The sequence below is a fragment of the Prorops nasuta genome, unplaced genomic scaffold, assembly GCF_024137725.1.
Source record: "Prorops nasuta isolate Cenicafe-Biocafe unplaced genomic scaffold, Cenicafe_Pnas_1.2 PNAS00025, whole genome shotgun sequence".
Taxonomy (NCBI): domain Eukaryota; kingdom Metazoa; phylum Arthropoda; class Insecta; order Hymenoptera; family Bethylidae; genus Prorops; species Prorops nasuta.
In genome coordinates, this window is record NW_027116822.1 from 614,950 (window position 1) to 639,504 (window position 24,555).

At 34.8% G+C, this 24,555-nt stretch overlaps 2 protein-coding genes across 3 annotated transcripts in view; one reads left to right on the plus strand and one right to left on the minus strand.

Annotated features, from left to right (window-relative positions):
* Positions 1-1,993: 1,993 nt before the first annotated feature.
* On the minus strand, positions 1,994-3,444 carry LOC136782131 (hypodermin-A-like). The gene is made up of 4 exons (XM_066741325.1): positions 3,353-3,444; positions 2,707-3,029; positions 2,402-2,641; positions 1,994-2,320 (listed from the first exon to the last, which is right to left on the minus strand). Exons 1-4 carry the CDS (start codon positions 3,405-3,407, stop codon positions 2,129-2,131), a joined length of 810 nt encoding a protein of 269 aa, XP_066597422.1. The 5' UTR covers positions 3,408-3,444; the 3' UTR covers positions 1,994-2,128.
* Positions 3,445-14,780: 11,336 nt separating this feature from the next.
* The window catches only part of LOC136782028 (cysteine-rich secretory protein 3-like), a 42,091-nt gene continuing 32,316 nt past the window's right edge, over positions 14,781-24,555 (plus strand). The window contains exon 1 of one of the 2 annotated variants that reach the window (XM_066741151.1): positions 14,781-14,929. The gene's annotated coding sequence lies outside the window, so the exon portion shown is untranslated. Of the gene's footprint in view, positions 14,930-18,952; positions 19,995-24,555 lie in introns of those variants that run through there. The other variant, XM_066741150.1, reaches the window with a different exon arrangement.

Below are 24,555 nucleotides of genomic sequence, written 5' to 3' on the forward strand. Positions count from 1 at the left end.
TCGCCGGATCTCTTTGGAATATATTGTATTCAACTTCGAAACTACATGTGAAAAAAGTTTCAACAAAAGAACTACCAGTATTCAGTCAGAGTTTTAAACTCGTGTTCTAAATGTTTTAATTATTCGAATATTGTTTTGTTTAAACTCATTGTAATTCCTTAGAAAATGTTTTTACTCAGTACTGCTAATAATTATATTAAGTTGATACTTATAACTGCAACTTTTTCTCATTTTTTATTCATGTTAATGTTTTATTTCAACGTTTGTAAGTAGAACTTTTTTACCTCTATTGCAGACGTATAGATTTAATTATTGCATATAAGGAAGCATGTTGAAAATTTGACTGGGATAAAGTGAGACGTTTCATGAAACAAGCTGCCAGAACTATTTATTTAAACTATCAGGAACTCTAGAACTATTGCTAAAGAGCTCAAAACTCTAATGAAATTGTGAGTTTCCTGTAGCTAAAATGCCACCTTCGTACACATCTGCTTCCTTGATGAAATCTTTCGGATGGAAAACTCGAGCTACGTTCAGCACCACCGGAAGCCAAAGCTTAAAGATGATTGTTGTGAAATAGAGCAGCGGATATATCGTCATTCTAAAAAATAAATATTTCTGTGCTAGAATATTGCAGATTATATTGATCTATAAAGAATGTAATTTTTTACAACATTTACGATGCATGAATCATTTGATGCAACTGTGATAGTGCATATGATGATTGTGAAGGATCAAATTTTCTAAATTATTACAGTGATTATAAGAGATTAAATTTGTATTAATATTTTAGAGAAATTAATTAAGTTCCATTGATTCAGTGCCTTTCTAACTAATAAATATATTATGTAGTATACTTCCATTCGTAGATAACTATATTTTATAGTCATAATGGATTAATTTATTGGAATATTTGGTGTTGATAAAAGCAGTTAGCTTAAAGAGAAAGAGAATCAAAGTTAATTACTGATAACATATTTAGATAAATGAATATGGCTTACCTTGACAATGCCTAATATATAATTCATTATTGTTTTTTTTTATACGTGATATTCTATTTTTGCAAGCAGTTTAAAATCTACTGTTTTATGAAATTCTTCAGCGTGTAAAAATTTATTTGATCTCATCTGGGCTGGGATATGTTTATATTTTTGTGCCTTTTTACAATGAAAGCTGTAGCGAGCACAGTTCGATCACTAATAAGGATGCTGTTACAGTGAAATTGATCATTCCATAAAATTGATACCATAAAAGGAAGATCAAAACGCATAGCCAATACGCCTTTCAGCAGTTTTTCTAACTTTGTGGCTATAAAGCTAAAAATTATTTGCTCTTTGTACTGCAAAGCTTTGGTTAAGTTATCCTACTATGTATAAGTTACACCTGGCAAATCTGGACACGAAAATATCTCATTAACTTTTCATGTATTGATCGAAAAATACTGTAGAAAAATATTGTACAGCTTAAACGAATGGTCGCGATAATAACATTCCATCTCTAATGATCACTGATTTTTACATTTCAAGGTCATTATTTTGATCTTATAATTGGTTCCTGTATTTTTTTTTTTTTCGTTGCTCCCTAGTATTTTCCGGAATGTACCATATCAATTGAATTAAATTTCTTATTAATTACTGCCACAGACAAAACGACGAATGATATTAGAAAATTTGTACTTGTCATGGTTTCTTCTCATAAATTCAGATACAAGTAAGCAGTTTAGAGCTTATAGGCCTTTATACAGTATCTTTATCTAATTATTATACTAAAATGCTCACGACTTACTCATTTTTACAGGACTACATTTTCACATTTGACTGTATATACCATTAAAAATATGTTTTAAATCTTGCCAATAAAATAAAGCAATATATCCAAATAATTACTACCACACTGATTATAACACAGATAATTTCGACGAATAAACATTTATATTGACATGAGTTTTCATTATTATAAGAGCATCACGTAGAAAGTTTTGGGTCTTCGAATATTTTTTTTTTTTCTTAAAGATGGTTTATTGCAGCAAGTTGATTACAGATGTGGATTATCAAAAACAAGAAGACGCGTTTGAAGAATACTTTTGATTCAATATAAATAATAAATTAACTAGAATAATAGGGTAAATTTAGCAATTACAAGCTGCTTTCTTTTTCGCATCATCCTCAGCGAACTTACTCAGTTGCTCATTGATGAAAGACTTCATATAATACGTACTAGTTAAAATCGTTGGCGTTCTTTTATTACACGGATTATCACCTCTTCCGGTAGTTATACCGATAAGAGCATTGTTATATACGACAGGAGCACCGTCGTTACCCTGAAAAAGAATTAATTCAATGATAAATTTCTTCCTTACTAAGTAAATCTATAAAACAACATGTATAATCATAATATTTACGGCGCATGAATTTTCATCATCAGAAATTATGAAGGCACAAATGTGATGCTCCTCGGGTCTAAACTTTTTTAGCTTCTCGCATCGCTCATCAGCCAGCAAACTTATGTTCATTTTTTGAATCAAATTGGTTCTTCTTCCCCAGCCAGAGAGTACTCCAAATACATCCTGATTGGAAGGTGGCTTTTTCGCTGCGATATACATGGTACTGACCTTGGTAGATGGCTTAATACGAGCTTCGAGCTGAGAATGAAAATCGTGAAAATTAAGAGCAATAAGAAACAAGAAGATAATATAATGGAACATACCCTCAGTAAGCCAAAATTGAAAAGTACTGCATTCTTTTTTTTGGAATCTTTTCCTTGATTATTTTTTTTAAACATTTTAAAGTCCACTATATTGTAAGTTTCTCCACCGTATTCCATATCGTCGGATCCAACACGAACGGTAGCAACTCTACTCTTGTTTGCAGATTTTACACAGTTAGTCGTGGTGGCGACTACGTCAGTGTCAATGAGGACACCGTTGCAGAGGAATTCCCCATTTCTGAAGATGACAGCCGTATAAGGAACCTCCGCAATTTTGGTAGTCGCGCTTCCACGTATTCTGTCAAACTTTAAGCTCAGAGTTCCTAAAAATGATCGTTTCTTATACATATTGCAAATGTTTTATCGTTATGCTAATTCGTTATTAGATATTCGATCTGCTAAACCAGGCCACACAAATTTGTCTCGATCGTTGTTGAAATTAGTCGAGAAGAGTTAGAGGAAATTATTTTTAGAGTTCAAGGTCATTGCTGTTTTTTTATATGGCATCGGTATTCTTCTTTGTCCTTATTGCAGATAAATGCTTTTAAGAAGCAAGCATTATATTTTAAATCGAAGGTAGATCTATGTTTTGGCAATATTCAGAGTGGCCTGCTTTAGCACGTTCATCTTATTTTCTGTTACATACCGATCACAGCCACAGCCAAAACGACAAAAAGTGTTGCAAATTTGTTACGCGTCATTGTTCCTTCTAATAAGCATGTGCCAGATACAAGTAAACTGTTATGAGATTATTGGTGTTTATATAAGCCCTCTATCGAGTTATTATTTTCAAACGCTCACGATTTTCTCATTATCACGGGTCTACGATTTCAAATGTTTTAAATAAATACTGCAATCTTAGCTGTAAAATTGTTAAATGGATGCGAATGGCGTAAATATATTTTAAGGCTAGCGATCGAATATGCTGAATGTTGAAGTAAAGATTTCTTTGTTTTTTTTTTGTTTTTTTTTAATGCATTCGAATTTTATTATCATCGCGAAGCAGAAGTTGGTTTTGATTTATTTTTGGTAAGGGTGAGGGAAATTGAGTGATTGTGGATGTAGACATTACAGATAGAAACCTTTCTTTTCAACGAGATTCCATTTTGTATCGATTTTTTAAAGATTGTTCTATTGAACAATGAATATTAATTTTAAAAAATCAAAATAAAATTCTGCATTGGTTTTATACAAACGACGATTAAATAGAATGATTGGAACATTTCTTTGTTTAAGGAATTCGTAGCTGATCAAAGAAGCTCAATAAGAATTTGACAGAAATACTGCATTGTTGATGGTAAAATCTCCAAAAAGTTATCACATCTCCAAGGCTAACAATAAAATAATGCAACGTGCTGAAATAACCATAGACATGTTGATTGTAATGTCGATAAATTTGACCAATAAACTTTCCTGTTATACTTTATTTTTATTTATACCATAAAAGCCTCGTGAAGGTGGTTTTATAACTTGTGGGTTTTACATCTTTGAGTTTATCAAATACCATTAAATTCAACCATTTCAACTTTTAGAAATATTTTGCAGAATGTGATCGATATAAAAGATTTATTATTTTTCCGGACGCTTTCGATATTTTTAAATAAAATATTTGAGAAGGATTCAGTCTGCTGAGCAAACAGATCTTTGCTTTGAACGTCCCTCTTCGATGATTTTAATAAAATGCCTTATCTATTTTAAATACCATATTATATACCCAGAGGCATGAAAACATAACTCTAGTATTATTTCGTTCAATCAAATCACGCATAACTTTAATAAAATTATAAATTATCTTTTTTGAAATTTATTACAAAAAAAAAAGGAAACTAAATCTTTCACACTAATGCTTTTCACGAACATTACAAAAAATAATACAATTTTACCATTTCCACTTTGCGGTTTAAAAAGCCCATAAATAAATTTTTGAGTGTTCTATCATCGACCTCAAAGTTTAAACAATATTCAATCTACTGAAATTGGTCAAAAACTTTAATTAAATCGATCTCAAAGGCTATCGCTTGTTTACTTAAATATCTTTGGAGAGTAACAATCGTGATCGCAGAAATTTGCAGGGTTTAAAGTGTTTACCACTTATAAATCCATTGACCGAGTCAGTATAGGCAATAATCCACTTTAAACCATTATGTACAGTGGCTCGCATTCGTCGATCAATTTTCTAAGAGCTCATTAATTGTACGAATTCTACCAGAATGAATAACAATATTTTTTAGTGAAATTTTATTTCCTTAAATAGCAACTAAAAAATTATACAGCATTCTTTCTCATATTAACAAGGTACCTTCGATAACTGTAAATGAGTTTCACAATTTTTCTCATGTGTATTTTTTAACCAAACCCTTGGAACTGACCCCCCCCCCCCCTTCTATTATAACCTTACTATAGATCGTATTCAGTGACGTCATTCTAACTCAAAATACCCTCGAATATTACAATACACGTTACGTAAACTATAGATTTCGAAGCTTCTTTTACTTCGAGTGACATCTCTGAATACAAACATAAATCATCGTGACAGTTAAAAACGTTTGACGCAGCACTAAAGGCAGTCTTTCAGCATGAACTGGCAGTATTACTAGTATTATATTATCAATCCTATATACACGATGTGTGGCACAAAATATAGAAATTTCAATGCTTAGGATACAAGCAGTTAATTCTCGAACACAGCCATAGTCTGTTACAAACTTGCTGTTACTACTCGTCCAATTTTATTTGCCCACAAAAAATCATCACGAAGAACGAGTAATTGCATCACTGTGGTAGCAAACATTACATGAAAAGTTTTATTCAATTTTTTGTTAACAGCTACACCAATCAAATTATTAAAAAATAAATTTCCAACGCAGCAAAGGATAATTTCATTTTATTTTATTTCTTCCACAAAGTGCAGATGTACAAAAATATATATTTTATTCGGATTGAGAGTAATAAATATTTACAATGTGGACTGAATATGTACGAATACGAGAAAAGGGAATGCAAATATCGTAAAAGTTTTTTCTCAAGGGATACCAGAGATCGTTCATTTGATACGCATGATAGCAATATCCGTCAGTCATGTTACAAATATTGTTCTTTGAAAAATATTTTCGACGTAAATCTTTAAGAGATATTCCGCAATGGTACCAATTCATCACGAAAGCTCAATAGCTCTATGGGAAATATTTTGTACGTAAATTGTTGATAAAAGATCCAATAATCATTAAATCATCGTGGACGGTGTGCAAATTATGATAATTAAACGAAGCACAAATTTAACCTGTGTAAAAGTTTCGTATAGAATGCTGCAAAATATAAGTACACCATTGTTAGTTCGTTATGGAGCTCAATCGGTGTTAAAACTGGCGGTGACCTGATTTTATTGTCACGAGTCAACACAAACGTAATTGTAACCATATGTGTGTGCCACGCCAATTTCATTTATGCCAGTTAAATTAATCCAGTCGAAAATTAGACTATTCTTCAATTATTTCGCCTCTCACGTGGCTACATTTTCAATCTATTTCTTTCCTCCAATTGTCATAATCACCAGCCAGTCTCTTTGGTTTATTTTTATCAGTATTTTCAAATGATTATTTTTATTTTATTAGTGAACGTCAGTTTGAATGGAAATATTATCGTTTTTCAAAAGTGAGGTATTATTGAAACAAACCGATAAGAACTTTCCAACCAAACCGAAATACTGTAGTTTTTAATTATTGATTTGGTCCAGCAATTGTCTCGTAATTATTGTAAATATTTAAGTATATCATATCTAGTTTTTTCCAGAGAAAATTTTAACTTGACATTATTTATCAAATTCTTTTTTCTTTAATTATCGTTGGGTGAATTTAGAGACTGCACGTGTATAATAATATTTTATCTCCTACACGTGGTAAAGTTGTGGTCGTAGTCTATACTATGATATTTACAATTTTATTGCTATCGTTACTAGATTTGGTTTACCGCGTCGGTGACTATTGAATTTTTCATCGCACGAGGAAATGATTGCATTAAAATCCAGGCTTGTAATTGCATTATCTTCTGCGTTTATCGATGCGAATAAGGGTTTTCTTTTTTTTTACATTTTTACAATAACACTTTTGAATCAAATGAATTTAATACATATACATTTGCAAGATATTCTAAATTTTTTGCTCATTTCACAATTATGCAACAAGAATGCTAAAATTGGACAAACATCCTTTATACCTTTATCACACTCCTGTAAAAATGGAAGAAAAAGTTCTTGATAAAAATGTTCCTCTCTCTCTCTCTCTCTCTCTCTCTCTCTGAATATCTTTTTAACAAAGATACAACTTTTTACTTGATGGAAGTTTATAAAAAAATCAGAGAAGATCTGAAACTTATATTAGAGTTAATTCGCAGTAATCTTCGAAACGTTGTAATAATAGGGAAAAATGTTAAATCTTTATATTAAATCCAACTCTCCGAATATTCATTTATAAAAAACCAGACATAATAACGCGTTCCGCTTAAATCATTTCTGCGTGCAAAGTAAATTAAAAATTATCCATAAAATATTTATTCAAGAGATAAATAAATAGGAGTTTGACAAGATTAATATTATAAAATGTATTTATTATATATAGAATATAATATTAAATAATCACACAAGCAGCGTGTATAAATCTTTAATAAATAAAAATGTAATAAGAACAAATATTATATAGTACTATATGCGAAGTAAAATATTTTTCCAGCTTATGTTAATTGAAGGTACATCTTCTGGTCCAAGCAGAAAATAAACCAGCTTTTCACTGATCACGATAATTAAGAGCTTAATTATTCATTAGGTTCTAAAATAAAAAAAGCTTTTTTATCTGGCCCTGATGTCTATGACGAATTTCTCTATGTGAGCCAAGTTAATTACTTCAGGGACACTGTATAACTCTCGTCCTCTGGTACAAATGCAACATAGACAATTATGCATGTGAGTGTGCATGAATCTATAACACATTTATATAAGTCTCACGTTCCACTACATTGGAATAGAGTTGGCTCTCAATTTAGATGCAGCCAGTCCTTAACCACGTATGCACTTTACCCACTTACCTACGTGATTTCTCGCAGAAGCTGCAATAAAGATTTATGGGCAGGTGTTTTAAATAGCAAAATATTAAACCATGAGATAAAAACAATTTTCCTCCATGGTAAAAAATTGTATACTTGCCACGTGTGTAAAATAACTATTACAGCTCTAATTACCATATTTCATACAGGTTATGATTTCATTAATAAAAAGGAGCAAAATATCAAGCAAAAATTCCAGGAAAAAATAGATACGATCTTTGGTAATCAAAGTTCAAATTGTAATTAGAGACGATGAAAAAAATGGTTTTTACGTCACTAATTAAAAACTTCTTTATGAATATACGAAATATCCCAGCGAGGTAAAGTCATAAATACTGCGAAGAAGTGTAAATAAAAATAATTGATTAAAATTCTGCTCTGTGATTTTTTTATAAAAAAAAAAAAAAGAGGGACGAGATTTTGGTTACTCGTAGTTACTCGGCTGCACGTTTAGGTGGAGAATTTGTATCTTGGAAATGTTTCTCTAATGAGAATCTTAATAAGTTATGAAAGGAAGAAAATTGCAACACGAGGTTGAGCTGTTAACCATCTTATGGACAGTAAAACTTTACAGAACGACTCGTATGGCATTAAATTTACAAATGCCAACGTAGCAAAAGGAACTAACCTGATTACTCAATGTAGAGTAACAAGACTCGCAGTACGCTACGCGAAATGTGTTGAAATTAGCTGAATACGATTACAAGGAGGAGTTTACAAGGGAAAACTGGCTAATACTAATGCTGATGCTTTCAAAGTGAAAATTCGTAAAGTAACCTTTGCTAGAAAGCCATGTGACGCAAATTATCCGGCTCAGGAATTAACGAAGAAGCTTTGATTTAGATTACTTTACTTTATTAACATTCCTGATGATGAAAATAATCCAGAGAGAGCGTTACCTTTCCTGGCAAAAAAAGAAAAAAATAAAAACAGCTATTTCAAAATTTCTCCCTTGCTTAATCCTGTAATTACTTTTCCTTCAAAATTATCTCGAGCAAAAAACAGTACAATAACAACATTACTTCAAGGCTTAATTTCTGATCGATCTCTGTTAATCTTTGAGGCACCTCGCTTCTATAAGAACGAAAACGAAGTTTGCTTAAACTTGTAGATTGTACAAATCTTGAAGGGCTGACTGTCTGCAAAGTTTCTGTATGGTTTAGATTGGATGGAGTAACACAGTTGCAAATGTAAAAAAAATCTATAAAAAGCTGAATATACTCAGTTTATTGCTGATCAAATGTCTTTTCGAGCTGTGAAAATATTCGAAGCATAAAATTGCAAGTTTTGTATAAGCACTAAGATAATCGTAATTAATTAGATAACACTAGGAATCTTTGAAAAAATGAGCTCGAATCATACACATACAGCTAGCTGATTCGATTGGAATCGAAGAACGAGCAGCTCGAAAAGGGTTAGGTGGTTGCGAACTTTTCGTCAAGTTGAGATTAGTTAAGATAACAAGAATTCAGACTTTCCATCCCCAAGGTTACTTCCTCCGTTTCTTCTCAGTCGCGTCTTGATCCAATTTTTCCCTCCCAGCCCCCTCCGCAGTCCTCGGTATTCCACTCACACCAGCTGAATTGTCAAACTGTAATTCTGTTTCCACAGAACCGTATCTTTTTGCATTTTATGTGCAGCTGTTTCACGGAGCCTTAATACGTAATGTGAGCCGCTTCCAAAGTAAGAAATTGCAATTTTCTACCCTCTGCGATATTCCACATTTTCTTTTTCTTATTTACCTTGCTTATCTCCTGATTTCCTCCGCACTAATGCTATATCTAAACAAAATATAAAAGGCAAATAAAATGATAATTTTTAATTGCTTTAAACAACAGAAAATCCATCGAGAGTCGCTATATATATATATATAGGAGTACAGTGAAATTATTCAGAAACGAGTAAACAAATATCTAGCCAAGGGGAAACAGTTCGTTAGAGTCAGACCATCGCGGAATGATTAAATTTATTCGCATTTACCGAGTTTTATCAAGCTTCGTGCCAGAATAAATTGTCCTAAAATTACGTGGTCTTCGTTATTGTTTCAAGAGCAAATTCAATGAGTGGAAACAATCAGTTATAACCTAGCTGTATTGACATTTCTTATTTAATATTCTACGAGTGCTAAAAATACAAGAAATATAGTTCATATAGTTCAGAGGTAAAATATATAAATCACCAGGGCAGAGTATACACTTTCAACGAGTTATTGTAAATCCTAAAGATCCGACGGAGCTCCCCTGCAGATTCATCGTAATTCATCGTACGTACCGGCCAAGTAGAAGCTTCGTATTTTAAGCAGACAGTCGAATCAGCCCTCTTCGCAACCGTCGGATCATTGCTCGATTCGATTCACTTTCAAAGTCTTTCTTTTTAATTAACGAGTGCAATTATACCAAAGAACTGATTATTTTTCTATGTATAAGTATTATTGTACAGGTTTGAACAATTTTTTCCACAAAATAATAATCAAGATTGATTTTTTGTAAAATTAAGCATTTTTCTCCTCGTAAAATTTTTGTGACGAGCTGCAAAGGTCCTAATTAGATCTTCGAAAAATATAGCACGAGTGATTATCGACTGTGTGTATAAAGGAAGCTTTGACGTTTCGTATTCAAACTCGAAACAAGGACAGCCCTAATAAATGTACCCTTTGATTTGGAAGCTGATAAATGTAGAACGTGAAAAGCAGCTTTAACCGACAGCGATGAATAATTATTCGAAAGGAATTCTCTCTCCAGCCGTGTGCAAACGTAATATTTTTATTCCCTCACCCTTAATTAAAAGAAAATCTTTAGGTAGGAGTTTAATACGGAAATGGTACATTCTGTTTTTCCTGTTTTACCTATGGCTAAAAACACCTCAATTAACTTAAAATACATTCCTCTTGATGAAATAAAAAACGAGTACAGAAAATATTTCAAAAGTGCATTTTTAATGGCTTCGTATATAAATGTCAATATTAATAATTGTTAAAAATTACCGAAACAACGCTCTATAAAGCTTACAATTTCGATTTCACTATAGTTCCAGTGGGAACCTCGGGACAACCCAGTGATTTTAAGGGAGCAGTTTAATCAGGGTGAAAAGAGAGCAACGTCGCAAGATGGTCAAAGGGTACAGCTCTGAGAGCTGTGCGAAAGGCAGAAAATTCACGTTGAGGATGGAAACTGAGCAAAATTAGAGGTTTTTACTTTTCGCGTCACTTTATTATCGGAAGCAAGCGTTATTAGCCCGGAGCTGTCTGCCGACTGATTGCTGGCTGTACTACTGAGGAAACGGAAGCTCCGAGTGAGAAAATATCTCTCTCTTTTTTATTCCTCCCCCCCTCCCCCCCCCGTTCATGACCACCCAGCAAACTGAAAACAGAAAATTCTCGAAGAATAAAAAACCAAGAGCGAGGTCTGAATCTTTTACCCTCCACTTGCATCGCTTTATTATTATCGAAAACAAGCTACGCAAGCCCCAGGCTGGCTGCAAACTGATTGCCACTACTGAGGAAAATCCTACGGCAGTGACGTTTGCTAAGGTTATAAAGAGACACGTTGAAACTTTAGCTTCTCAGCGTTACTTTCGTCGCGCGTCGGATACTACTCCTGCTTTAAACTGGAGAATACTTTACGGGAAAATGTACCTAGCCACAACGCGAATTGCTGGCGTAAAATAAAGAATTTCTACCATTAACCGCTGAAACTTTATATAGATCCTTTTAATTAAGTTTTGGCTTATTGCGCAAAAAATATCCTGGATGCGTTTCTAGCATTGTTTATATAATTATGATTATTTATGGAATGGCTTGGAAAATATTGTTTATGGATTTTTATATTTCTTCGATTATACGATGGAAATTCGGTTGACGGTTTAATAATAACAATAATTACATTAGGAAAGTTAATTCAGCTCTGCTGTTGATGATTCGATGAAACGAAGGGCTATAGCAACGCGTTTAATTCATTAGTCACGTCGAGTACACCGATGATCTATTAATAGAAATATTGGATCGGTATTAAAATCACAGCTTGATTTGTAAATAATTTATTAACCGGATGTATTAGCCAAATGATTTAATTAAAGTTAAGCGCGATGCATGAAAATTGAATTGGAATTTATTGGATCGAGCCAACATAGACATATTTCAGTTTACAATGTGTATACGTGTGAATTTATATCGTTTGGTGCAAAGTACACACTCTAATTGTGAATTTTCTTTTTGCTCGGTATTTGGAAGCCAATTAAAAAGCTGGATGCGGGAAGCGAGAGGGATTTAAAGCTTTCGGGTAAAAAGTCAAGAGATAAAAAAAGAATGACGTTATCTTTTTCCCTTGCATTTCTTTTTTATCCCCAAATGAGACTGAGCGGATCGAAGCTAGCTAAATAGGAACGAGACTTTGGATTTGTGGTAGTGGAATTAGTACCTTTTAAGGGACAGTAGCATCAGCGATTGGCTGTTTATTTCGCGATAAGATCCAATCGCTTCCAGTCAATTATTCCTCCATTCCTGTTAATTAATCAAAACGCTGGAGGATAAATTAATGCTCCCAAAGCTTTGGCGCATTAATTAAACATTTTTCCTCAATGATATTCATGTGAGAAAATAATTGAGAGACGGTTAATCAATGGACTGAACCAACCAATGATTTGCTGATTGAAATGAGCGAGTAATCAAATTTTCGGGATTATATATATATAACGTGCTAATGTCATTCGATTGGTCAAAGCCATCAGGAGAGCATTAGGAAACGTGAAAATTTCTTTTAATCGTGAAAATTATATTCTTTTCCTTTGATTCTTTATTTCCTCACAGCTAACGTCCAAATGATTGTACAATGTAATTAACCAAGACGCTATTTTTTTCCATTCAAATGGGAAAAGTAGCTTTTCCGATTTTAATGGGATTCCACGCTGGCTGTAAACGGCTTTAACGCGCCAGTTTGGAGTCGCTAGAAAAACATTCTGCCAGTTGTACAAACGAAATTCTGCCTGCTTGATAAAGTACCGGGAAGAAAATTGCAGCGCTAACTACTCTTTCAGGAAAGCGGCGTGAACACTAGTGCGAACCTTCTGACTCTGACTGCGTCTTCATTTTATTAAGATTATGCGAATTAAAAAAGTTTACCGCCCCCTCCCTCCCCTTCCCCTCAATTTACATCTTAATATACATGAATATTTAACGCAATCACCCAATTACCCACGAAAGCTGCTTCGAGTAATTGTATAATTTATTGATAACAAATGTTGCTCCATTGGAATTTAAAATGTTTTCCAGACCTACGGAGACTACGTGGATTTTTTAATCAGCCTGCGTGTTGCATCCATCTTACATCAAGGTCTCCGGCTTGACGGTTAATTAACAAACACTCTGCATAATATTCGTTTAAAAAACAAGCAATCGATGAGACAAAATAAACCAGAGGATTAATTTGCAACGTAATTAAACGTTTGTATGAACAACGCTTAAATTGGAAATTGTTTTTTCGTACGATTTCTGCAAAAAAACGCTTGAAAAAGGCTTCGTTTAACGAAACTGCATATCGAGCTTTTTAATGATGTGAGATAATCAGATTTAATTATTTTATTATCGATTTTACTCCGTTTTGTCGATTTTACTGTTATTCGATAATCACGCCAAAGGGTTGTAGAATCATCGAATTCACGTGCCCTTTATGCGACTAAAATTACATGGAATTTTTTTACAAGCCGGATGAATCTTGATATGGCTTCTGTTTTATCTCATTATTGAGGACGAATATTTGAAATGCTGTATAAAAATTCAATAATAATTCGTACGCTGAATAAAAGTATACAAACGTGTGTATATATATGTTACACTGCATCAGAAAAAATATGAAAGCAACATTTTGCAAAGCAAAATCACTTATGCAAATAATAAAATAGCGAATGCTTCGTTAGCTGCGAGAGAAAAATAGCCAAGTTTAAAACTGTTCGCAGTTTATCCAAATGACTCGGCGACGATAATTTGTTGACCATTCTAATCAGAGACGATCAGAGATGAGTTATACGATGCGTCTCGTTAGAAGTTCGTTGGAAAGTTCGCGAATCGTCCGTGGCCTCCGCTTTTCCGATTCTGCGACCTTGTTTCAGGTTCTTTCAGTCTGCAGCTCGAACAGCTCGAGACTCGCACGAGTATGAAATTTTATCAACGAAGAATATATATATATATATATATGTGTGTGTGTGTGTGTGTGTAACTCCTCTCATTCACTTGACATTATTTTAAGCAGCCTTGTATTTTTAACGCTTCGTTAAAACGTTTTCCCAAATTACAGTAAATGCTTAAACTTGTAAAATGGTCCTTTTTCCACAGTTATCTCGCTTCGTAAATTCCTACGAGAACAAACACGAGCTATTCTACAATTGGTTATCATTCTTTTCCGCTCCTATAAGCGTGACTAACTCCTTTGTCCAACAACCGCACGTGAAATCATTTTAAATACTAGATCGTGCTTTGTCAGCTTCAGCATTATGTCATGTGATGTTTCAAAGAGAAAAGAATTTTTATTATAAAATCTACTGGAAATACGAGAGATATTCACTACAAACTCTATATCAGGTTTTCCATGGAGCCTCGTAACTCGTGAAAGGATTCAAAATTATAATTTAATACGAGGCAAAGACAATTTTTATTTTAAAAGAGTCAAAAATGCTTTATTCGTCATTCCGAGTGAAGCGAGCTTGGTCAATTGAAATTACGAGGGATAGAAAAACTATAAGAATTTACTTTTAAATCTATAGTTTAATAAAAGAGGGGGGGGGGGTAGAATAAAAAAAATATTGGAAAAAAAGAAGATGCAGTTTGTAAGGTAGTATATCTCTTTGTTTATTATTATGAATGGAATTGGTAGTTTTGGTTTTACGATGGAGCGCGAAAGATTAGGGGGTGTGGGAGGGAAACTGTTGTGCAGCAAGAAGCTTTAGTGTTCCTCGACAGTGGTCGAGTGACGATCCAAAGAGACGTACGTGCCTCCACGAGGGAATTCGTGCCACGGTCACGAAGCTTAAACTTCCCAGCAAGTTAGGCTTACGAAAGTTTTACGAGCTCTCGTCATATCAAAACCACTTTTATCACCACCAGACGACTCAACTACGAAATTTCCGATTTTCATCTTCCGTGAGTAAATCCCTACTAAATTATTTTCTTTCGTGTTTTCCTGTTAAAAGTCCACCTTTAATCCGATATCCAACGTCATCGCTCAAACTTATAAGCCAGTGATTCTTTCGACTGCTTAAAGAAACTCCATTTTACCCCTGAAAACTCTCCCATGGGCAATTAGCGATGGTAGAGAAAATATACCTCGTTAAGCATGATAAATAAAATTCTAAGTACTCGATGAACAAAAAAATCATTGACGTATATATACAAGTGGGAGGAAATGGGACGAATAAAAAATTACAATGCACTTTTAGTTTCCTAATTAATTACAACGAAATTTACAGATTTCACGATTAGAGAAAATTATTAATATAATTATATATATTTCTCTCTCTCTCTCTCTTCCAAAATAAAAATGTAAATTTTGCGTGAGAAAAAGCAGCATCGTTATGGAATTAAGAAATGAAGTAAACAAAAAATTACACGACACTTGCATATTTTTAATTAATTATAACGAGACTTTTAAATTTCACCAACGAGTATAATTATATTAATATATTTATGTATTCTCGTCGAGAGTGACGAGGAAAAAGTTTCCCACTGAATTTTGGAGGAAAAAAGAGCATCGCTGTGACTCGCTTCCGATTAATGTTATATATCGCAAGAATCATTCCGTAGATTTAATGGAGCCAAAGAGCAGTGGCAGCAATAGGGAAGGTGCTTGCACCAGGTAGAAGCAGACGTCTACTAAGAGACGTTATTTATTTTACTAAATATTTACCTTGCGTGACAGCCACTCTGCAGGGAAACGTATTTACTGGGTAACGAGCGGCTGGATGTTTTTTCTTCTAATTAGGTTGCTGCTTCGTAGCCAAGATCTCCAACGACTAGAGATTTATTTCTCAAATCTTTCTACGTACTATTTTCTCCTGGTCATATCGCGACCGAAGAGAGAACACGACGACTCGACTTGCTCTTATACACTTATTATTTTCCTACCAACCCCTACGTACTCACCCCAATCCATTTATCCAATTAAAAAAAAGAGTGTCGACAAAGAAACATTCTGGCATTGATAAAAAAACCACTCGATCCTCCCATTAATTTTTTTTTCTTCTCAAAAATCACAGGGATTACAGCACCACTGAAGGATAATTTTTGCACATTTTTCCCACCCTTAAAAACCACCCCAATGTACTTCGAGCACGAACCTTGACCACTTAGCAATTCGATAAAAAACACATGGTCCAAAATTAAAAATTCTAGCAAGGAGAGAATCCTCGCTAAATCCTCCCATTTCGCTTTTTTCCTGTCAAGAATCAGAAGAATTACAGTACCATCAACAGCCACGTGGAAAGGAAACTTTTAACACGTAGGAAATTTATTCATAAATCAAAAAGGTTTCCATAGATTCCGCTGTAATAAATAACGATCATAATAAATGTGTAGTAAGGGAAGAAAAACAATGAGTACCGCGCTTTTTTCACTCCCCGGGCTAATGAGATTCTTGGCCATTATATGTATGCACGCTTGGAAAAGAGAAAACAAACGAAAGCCATGAATAATAAGCTAAGATACGAGAGCCTTTCTGCCAACAAAGAATAAATCTTTCGGTCCGCGTAATTTGTTGTCAGAGACCTGCAAAACGTTTCTATTTGCGTATTTGCACTATTATTTCTGATAAGTTTTCGTGGCCATAAACATTTCTAAATCGCTCAGGGTGTAATTAACTATTGGGGTATATTTCTAAATTAAATTCGGTTTACTGGGCGGAATAAGCCCATTTGTTAAGTTAACGTGGATTTAAAGACTACGGAGATTCATAGCTGTGCACAGTGTTAACCCCCCCCCCCCCTCCCCCTAGGCGAAACGTATTAAAATGCTGACACGATTGGAGAACGATCAGAGAGGGATCAAAATATATGAACAAGAACGTTGAACAATTTTCTCCTTTTTTCATTGCTTCGACGAAGAAAATTCGGTGATTTTGTTGAAAAAATATGAACAGTGGTTTATGAAAAAAATTAATTTTAAAGGTACAGTCGTGCGAGAGAATTTTAATCGAAACAAATGGAAATGTATATCAAGTGGCTTTTGCCATCAGCCTGACAATTTCTTTTTTAAACTAGCGACACCTGCGTGCATGAGCAGACGTGCACATATATAGTCTCGGCAGCAGGAGTTTCGCACGGCGAAGCCATTTTATCCAGTGGATATTGCTGACGCTTTTCTCCCTTTTCCCGAGAAAACCTCTGCAGTTTCACGGCTTGTCAATTTTCCCTTGGCTCTACCCATAAATCCGTTACAGCCTCGCATTAACTGCACACGCACTATCTTACGACCGACCATTTCTTTCAACCCAATACTGTACACTTCCTGCTGAAAAATATATATCAAAGACGCACTGGGATTTTGCACTAATATTTATATTTAACTGATTAATTATGACGAGAATTGTTATAGAGTTGGATATAGTGAATATAAATAATAATGGTAGGAAAAACTTCCTGCACGATTTTTAAATCCCAGTTTTTAATGCACGAGTTATTGGGGATTAAAAATTGTTTAATTCAACGCTTCTTATTGGTGGAGCCATATCCAGGGATCTTCTTGTATTAAGAAAACTTTTCCAGAATGCTTCAACTTCTTGTTATATATTTATAAAGTCTCGAATGGAGTGCCTTTTAATTCCTTGTATAAATTTTTCATTAGAAAATCTAGATTTGAAAATAATGTAGAATTTTTGTTGCAATTATTTTTGTTGTTGTATACTTGGCGATGGTTTTGATCGTCCACTCGGTATATTCCATTGAAAATCGTATATACGAAGTGTGTTTTATTTCTCGAGTATCGAAATTCATAGATAGGCGTTTGGTGATTTTGTTGTTAATATCGCAACAAGAAACACGAAGTTTAGTGGAAAATTAAGGTTTCCAGGTGGCAAGATGGGAGAATCGATAACAGATGGATGGTAACCGTGCGTTGATGCCTTTTCTTTTTTGGCCGGATGGGGAAAAAAAAGGTTTGATTACAGACGATTTTTCAAGCCGCCGACGACAAGCGCATGAGAGAAATGCGAAAAAACAAACATAGCTGGAAGAAAAAGAGAAGCTGGAAAACTCGTTTCTGGGAGAGCGGGAGAAGGGATTTACGGAAAGCGGGAAATCTGCACTTGGCAAAAAAGAATGACTCGAATCATTTGAACTGTTTCCACTGCATACCCTCACCCCACTACGTCTCACCCCCCCCCCCCCCCCCCAATCACCTTTTCTTTCCCCAGGTGACCCATTTCAATCACGTAAATGAACGTTTCTTTATTAATCACCACTTGATTCTTTTTTACGAAAACCCCTCGATTCATGCACGAAATATAATTTATTAAAACAAATTTCCCTCGAATCCCATATAGAAAAACCTCCAAAGTTTGGCCAAAGCTGGAGAAAAGCAGCGATACAATTCTATTTGTATGCATTGGTATCTAGCTATACAGTACAAGCAAAGTATCCTTCCTCAATCCTTAAAGATTGAACGAGCAGATTTGCCAATAGATTTTGGACATTGTATAACAAACCAGGGCATAATTTCGCAGTAAGCACGAAAAATGTATTCAAGCTCATTGAAAAGTCTCCAAAAAATTGTTTCTCCGGTGCAAAAATAAGTGGAGAATTTTTTGGATATAATTTTAGTATAGAAATATCGAAAAATAGGAGGCACTGCAAAGAGCAACGTAGGTCGATGGAAATATTTAATTACTGTGAAAATACTCGAGAGAGTATACGTTTGTTAAACGAGTAAGGGTTCTTTAATTAGAGAGATTAAATTTTCAAGGTAAAATGAGATCTCTGGTCATGGAGAGACGATTGAGAGTAGATCTGTGAAATAAGGATAGCACATTGTTGTAGGTGGTGAGGAGGTTGCGCGAGCAAAGCTGCCTCGGAATTATATGCGCGGCGCAACGAAATTCAGCGTAACTGTGAGAAGGGAGAAAGCTGATTCTGGAGAGTGGCGAACGCTGCCTGGCAGTGCGCCCGTGTCTTGCGCCCGATAAACGTCAAAAAAACTGCTGCTCGAACACTTTAACCGAAAACCTTTGGCTTCGAAACAGTGACACTTATCAATTATAATAATTAGCGAATTAATTAATTTTTATCCTAAGAAATCCAATATTTTTTCCACGACCCCTCGAAAGTTTATTTTTTTTTTCTTCTCCCGCACTTTGCGAATTACTCGGCGTTGGAAAACTTGCCAAATGATCTGCTTGCGAATCGATAGAAACCCTGCAGAGTTACACAACCCGGAAGTGTGACGTATGGTTGAACGCGAGAGGCCTGTGACGAGTTTGGCTCGGAGTGGTCCCTGAAGCACGTGGACCACCACTGGGTCTCTTCCAATGGACATCCAGAGGATCCTGCGAAAATTTCAACCCCCACCCCTCGCATAAGCTGAATTCTCAAGGGTCTCTGCTAATATTCCCTCTCATGCAGATATCTACTCGATTAAACTGGCAATTACTGAAAAAACTTGAACCTTATCACCCTCCAAAGTCTATCAGTGCGAGGAACTTGCGAAGAAATTGTAATTTAACCATGGAAGAATTTAATTAGAAGACCTCTAAGAACTGCTCTGCTTTGAACTGGATTTTAATTGACAGAGGACCAGGAATTTTGATTATTATTACTCGACGCTCGAATTATCTAATAATAATTTAATAGTTTTTTGTGCCACGAAGAGTGCTCGTCTCTTGTGATCGAAAATATAATGATTTTCAGCGAGGAATATATTTATTATAGTTTATTCGCAAAGTGCACGGGATTTGCGAAAATCTAGCTCGAAGGATCAGAGTCCAAGGAAGAAAATAAAAACTCTGCGAAGGTTTTTAGGTCGAACAGCGATTATCGGATTTTGTTATCGCGTAGGTGGAAAACTGTTGGTTCCCCCTTGGGATAATGAAGTGGGTTTGAGTTTTGATAGATAATGATTTATCAGCGTTTTTATGGAGATTATTCATCACCCAGCCAGTTATTTAGTACCTGCTAATTGTCGCTAATGCACCCCTTGCAGCTGACTTTAACCATCGAACCAGGTGAGTCTAACTTTATTCACCGCAGACAAAATTCTCCTTCTTTGCTCACGCTGCTAAAGCTCGTCGATGAGGAGACTAAAATTTGCTCTATATGAATTACCAATCCACGATTTGAAAATTCTCTTATCAACACCACAGACTATCATAATATAATTGGAACGATCAATTTTCCCAAGCCTGAGCTGGGAATATTTTTCAAAAATCTCCCAATATTTGTCCTCCCATGATTGTGGACCTACCATGTTGATCTTTCAGCACCTTGCAATATAAAAATATTACGATTATTCTTTAAAGCAAAATCTCTATTTGGGTCAGGAAAACTGCTGACACGGTTCTATAGCAGAATAAATTTTAATAATATAACAATAAAATTCTTGGATAATTCTAAATAAGAATTCTCAAGAAAAATCACTCGCCAATTCCACTCGGTTAAAGATCCCATTTCACTGCACTCTTGCCATTGCAATAATTCCCACAAAATTAGCATGTGCATTACACACACACACACACATATATATATATATATATATATATATAAACGTAACACACATGTAAACTTGAGAGTGGACCTAAGAGATGTACAAGAATAAAAGAGAGTTATATCCCAGGTGGTCTTATGATTTTCCACGTTGCTTTATGATTTGAAATGTTATAAAATAGTGTTAGGGAGGGTGTAGCCGTATAGTTTGAACCATAAAAAGGGATCATGGGAGGATAGCACGTAAAACATGATAAGCTTCGCGACAGCGGATCAGATAGCAGGGAACAGTGGAATTTAATTTTTAAGTACAGTCGTTGGCGTCCTGCGATTTTGGTCTGAATAAATGTACGATATGGCACTTTTAAAGTGTATTCGTTGGAAAATAGAGACAGGTAACGTTTAAGTATACGACACACAGGTACGTAACAGTCAGATAAATTATCTCGTGTCCTATTGCTGGACGCTCGTCTGAATTCAGCCTGTACTTTATTATCACCCTCGTGAACTCCTGGTGTGTTGCAATTTTTCACCCAGCCCCATACACATTAATCCTCGAAACTCACGTTGAATCACGAATTGAACATACCACTCGTAGCTCTTTCCCCTTTTATTTTACCCAATACTGTATATATAAGAGATCTTAAAAGCATTCGCAGGAAACACGACGATTTAGGAAAATCACGTGAAAAGCTGAGTGATCGTCGAGTATCCATCAATTTTTCCCATTAACATTATCAAAAGGACTCTTGCTAAAATTCTGTGGATTGAGAGGCAAGTGCATTTATATATATATATATATATATATATATATATATATGCATTATTATTACACACAGCATTGGAATAGTTGGTACAATTTATCCAAGATTGAGAAACGATTGCCAGGAGATTTACATTTATGATAGGAGCAGAGAAAACAAGAAGATAAGTCGTGCAGGGTCTACGTCAAAATTCAGCACGGAGCATATTCTATCGTTTTATCAGCAAAGTGCATCCCCACGTGCATTATTGAATAAAAATTGTGGATAAGCAGTGAAATTTCTTACGAATCTTCCAACGTTTATTTCGATGAAACAAACGTATATATGGAACACAGGCTACAAATTACAATCGAACGATTCTCGCAATTATCCTGTAATAATAACAATATTAACGAAACTGGAGAGGGGGAAGAAATTTGAGAGTGCATGTCAGTCCGTTAATTAGAACGAAAACTGTACGAGTGTATATAATGGAGGAGGTGAAGTCTCTTGGTGAATGAGAAACGCCGAGTGTCAGTTAACGCAATTAAGCAACGGACGGTAATTGGACTATGCAACGATTATTATCATTTCGGTAATAATATTCTACTCGTTATACCGATTGTGCAATAAAAATTGCATAACTGGATCGTGCAAATGTTTCGAAGATTGACCAATGTTCGTGAAACGTTCCGAGGACGTTTCGGTATTTGTGGATGACAAGAGGGTGGTAAAAAAATTGTACATTCGCACTCTGCACTGGTTGCACGATATGATCGATAATCCATTCGAGGTATAATGGAGTTGGCGGTCTTGCATTTGCTTCCAATTCCTATTGGATTGTTCGCTTCATATTCGTGGTGACATTTCAATGAAAATATAGTGATGGCTTTTTTCTGCATAAGGGGGTAGATCCACCTTCGAATATTTCGCACGATTCCGCTCGTATGATTCACCCATACGGTTGAATTTGATACCGTGTATGGATTCGTCCCTCTGCTCTCCAATTGTTCCTTTTAACCGTACGTGTATACCGTGACAAAAAAAAATCTACTTTACTGACCCTCCAAAATTGATCGGAACTCGATTTTTTTAAACCGGGGAAACATTCTTTTTGCACAGCTATTATGTTTGTATATATATGCCACTGTACATATATTATATTTTCTATTAATTTCTGAAATATTTTAACAAAAATTTACTGTTGATAGTAATATTTATTTACACGATGCATCTTTGATATATATATAATATACATAAACAAATCGATAACAGTCTCTCTCTCTCTCTCTCTCTCTCTATCACTAATCTCGAATCCTCCCTTATTTCCGTACTACCGAATAATTAATTATTCTCCACTAAATAAATCCATCGATAAAATGTGGTATTGGGGAAATAGGTGGAATTGATTTTTGGGATTGCGCAATAAACGTTTGTTTTCGTTAGCGATGCTTAGGTGGTAAGCGTTAATCGTTCGTATCGCAATCGCGAGGATAGAATTGATACAACGATAAATATTTCCCCGAATCGTTGCGTGAATTTGTAAATTTACTTTATTAGAGAAGTGCGATTCCGTATATTAACAACGGGATGGTGTTTTAATTAAACGTCAATCTAATTTATTTCGGGCTCGTCGTTAAAGTTCGGTTGGCGCTTTTGCCTGATATATATATATATATATATATATATCGCAACAGTTTTAACAGCGCCTGATCGGCTTAATTTATTAATCCGCTCGTGTTTCGCATGTTTATGCAACAATTTCATCCGCCACGTTGAAAATGGCTGAGCTTCGGGGAGAAATATCAGCTGGCACGGTCGAGTATCATTCTTCCCTGTTACGACCCCCCACCCCCATCCCAATCTCCGATGTGTTAGAGACGTTTAATTATTTCCCTGTCAATCATTACAATCGCAGCTGTTAGCCTCCCTATAATTGAACTTTTATATTTTTTTTCCTCTTTCTTCCCCTTTTCCATTCTCCAATTCCGAGTATTTCATGCCACGCCACGCCGCCGCCTTTCATCAGGGCTCAACACATTTCATCCCCTATTCTTCATTATTTCATTCCTTTTTTTTTACCAATGTTCGTTAATTTTTATTTATACCCTTGCTCAATGATAACCTCGTAGTCCTGTTTTTTTTTACACTTTCAACGATATATTTTATACGATTGCGTGTATTTTTGACGTTTAATTAAAAATGGAAAATCGCTCTTTCAGTATTTTAACCAAATTACCCGTCTCGCTCCTCGTATATTCCATTTGTTGACGAAATAAAACATCGAAATGCGTTTCGTTCGAATGTTTCGTGCAGGGAATGGTTTTTTCGGACTGCATTGATTATTACCGGGGCTTTCCGGAATAAAAACTGAATTAAAGGGGATTAAGGGTGTTTATTACTTTTTTTTTTGTGTACCCTATATATGATGCGTGTAATGCTGATGGGAAACAAGGTGTGAAATTAAAAAATGGAGCAAAAATAGATGCGTTGTGCTGATGGATACACGGTAGGTGACGTGTTACGTATGGAAGCTAGTTCCACACTTCCGGTTGTCACTCCTCCTCTTCCCCCCCCCCCTCCCACTTTTCAATCACTAAAATCCTCCAAGCACAGCCTTTTGTTTCGTACCCCATTGGCTGATGCTCATTCTGCATCGAATTATGTTTTATTCGCTATATTAGCTAACTCGTATCAAGGTAAATTTTGTTAATCTTTTTAATCCTCTCTAATCATCTAATTATTATAATGAAATAAATGTAATATTTAGTTTTTATTTACACGTCTCTTTATCGTAATTGTAATTCGCAATTTTTTCCTTATTACACACACACACACACACACACACACCATGATGTTGTATCATATACTTCTCTCGTATCTATACAAATTGGATTTTATTAAAAGCGAGGGAACTAGACTCTGATGAACTTGGAAGAATTTATATCCATCATTTTTCAAAGCCATTGCACCGAATGACATTCCATTATATTCGCATTTGCCCTCATTTAGCCAAAGCGAGAATCTCAACTGTCCTTCTGTAAATTAAACTCCTGTAAAAACATTGACATCATTTGCACTCACAACTGCCTTCAATTCCATTCCTCGATATACTTTTACATCTCTTAACGATGATTCCTCTATAGATTATTTGCCATTTAAATATCATTATTATTTAAAACAGTTTACGAAGCCAACAATAGCCATGTAATTTTATCGGAAAAAAATTTAAGAGTTGAGAAATTAAAAATTTTAAATTATTTACCGAGTTCTCTGTTTTATATAGCATTAATAAAAATTAACCTTTTAATTAGCATCCATTAGCAAGGTTCCTGGAACG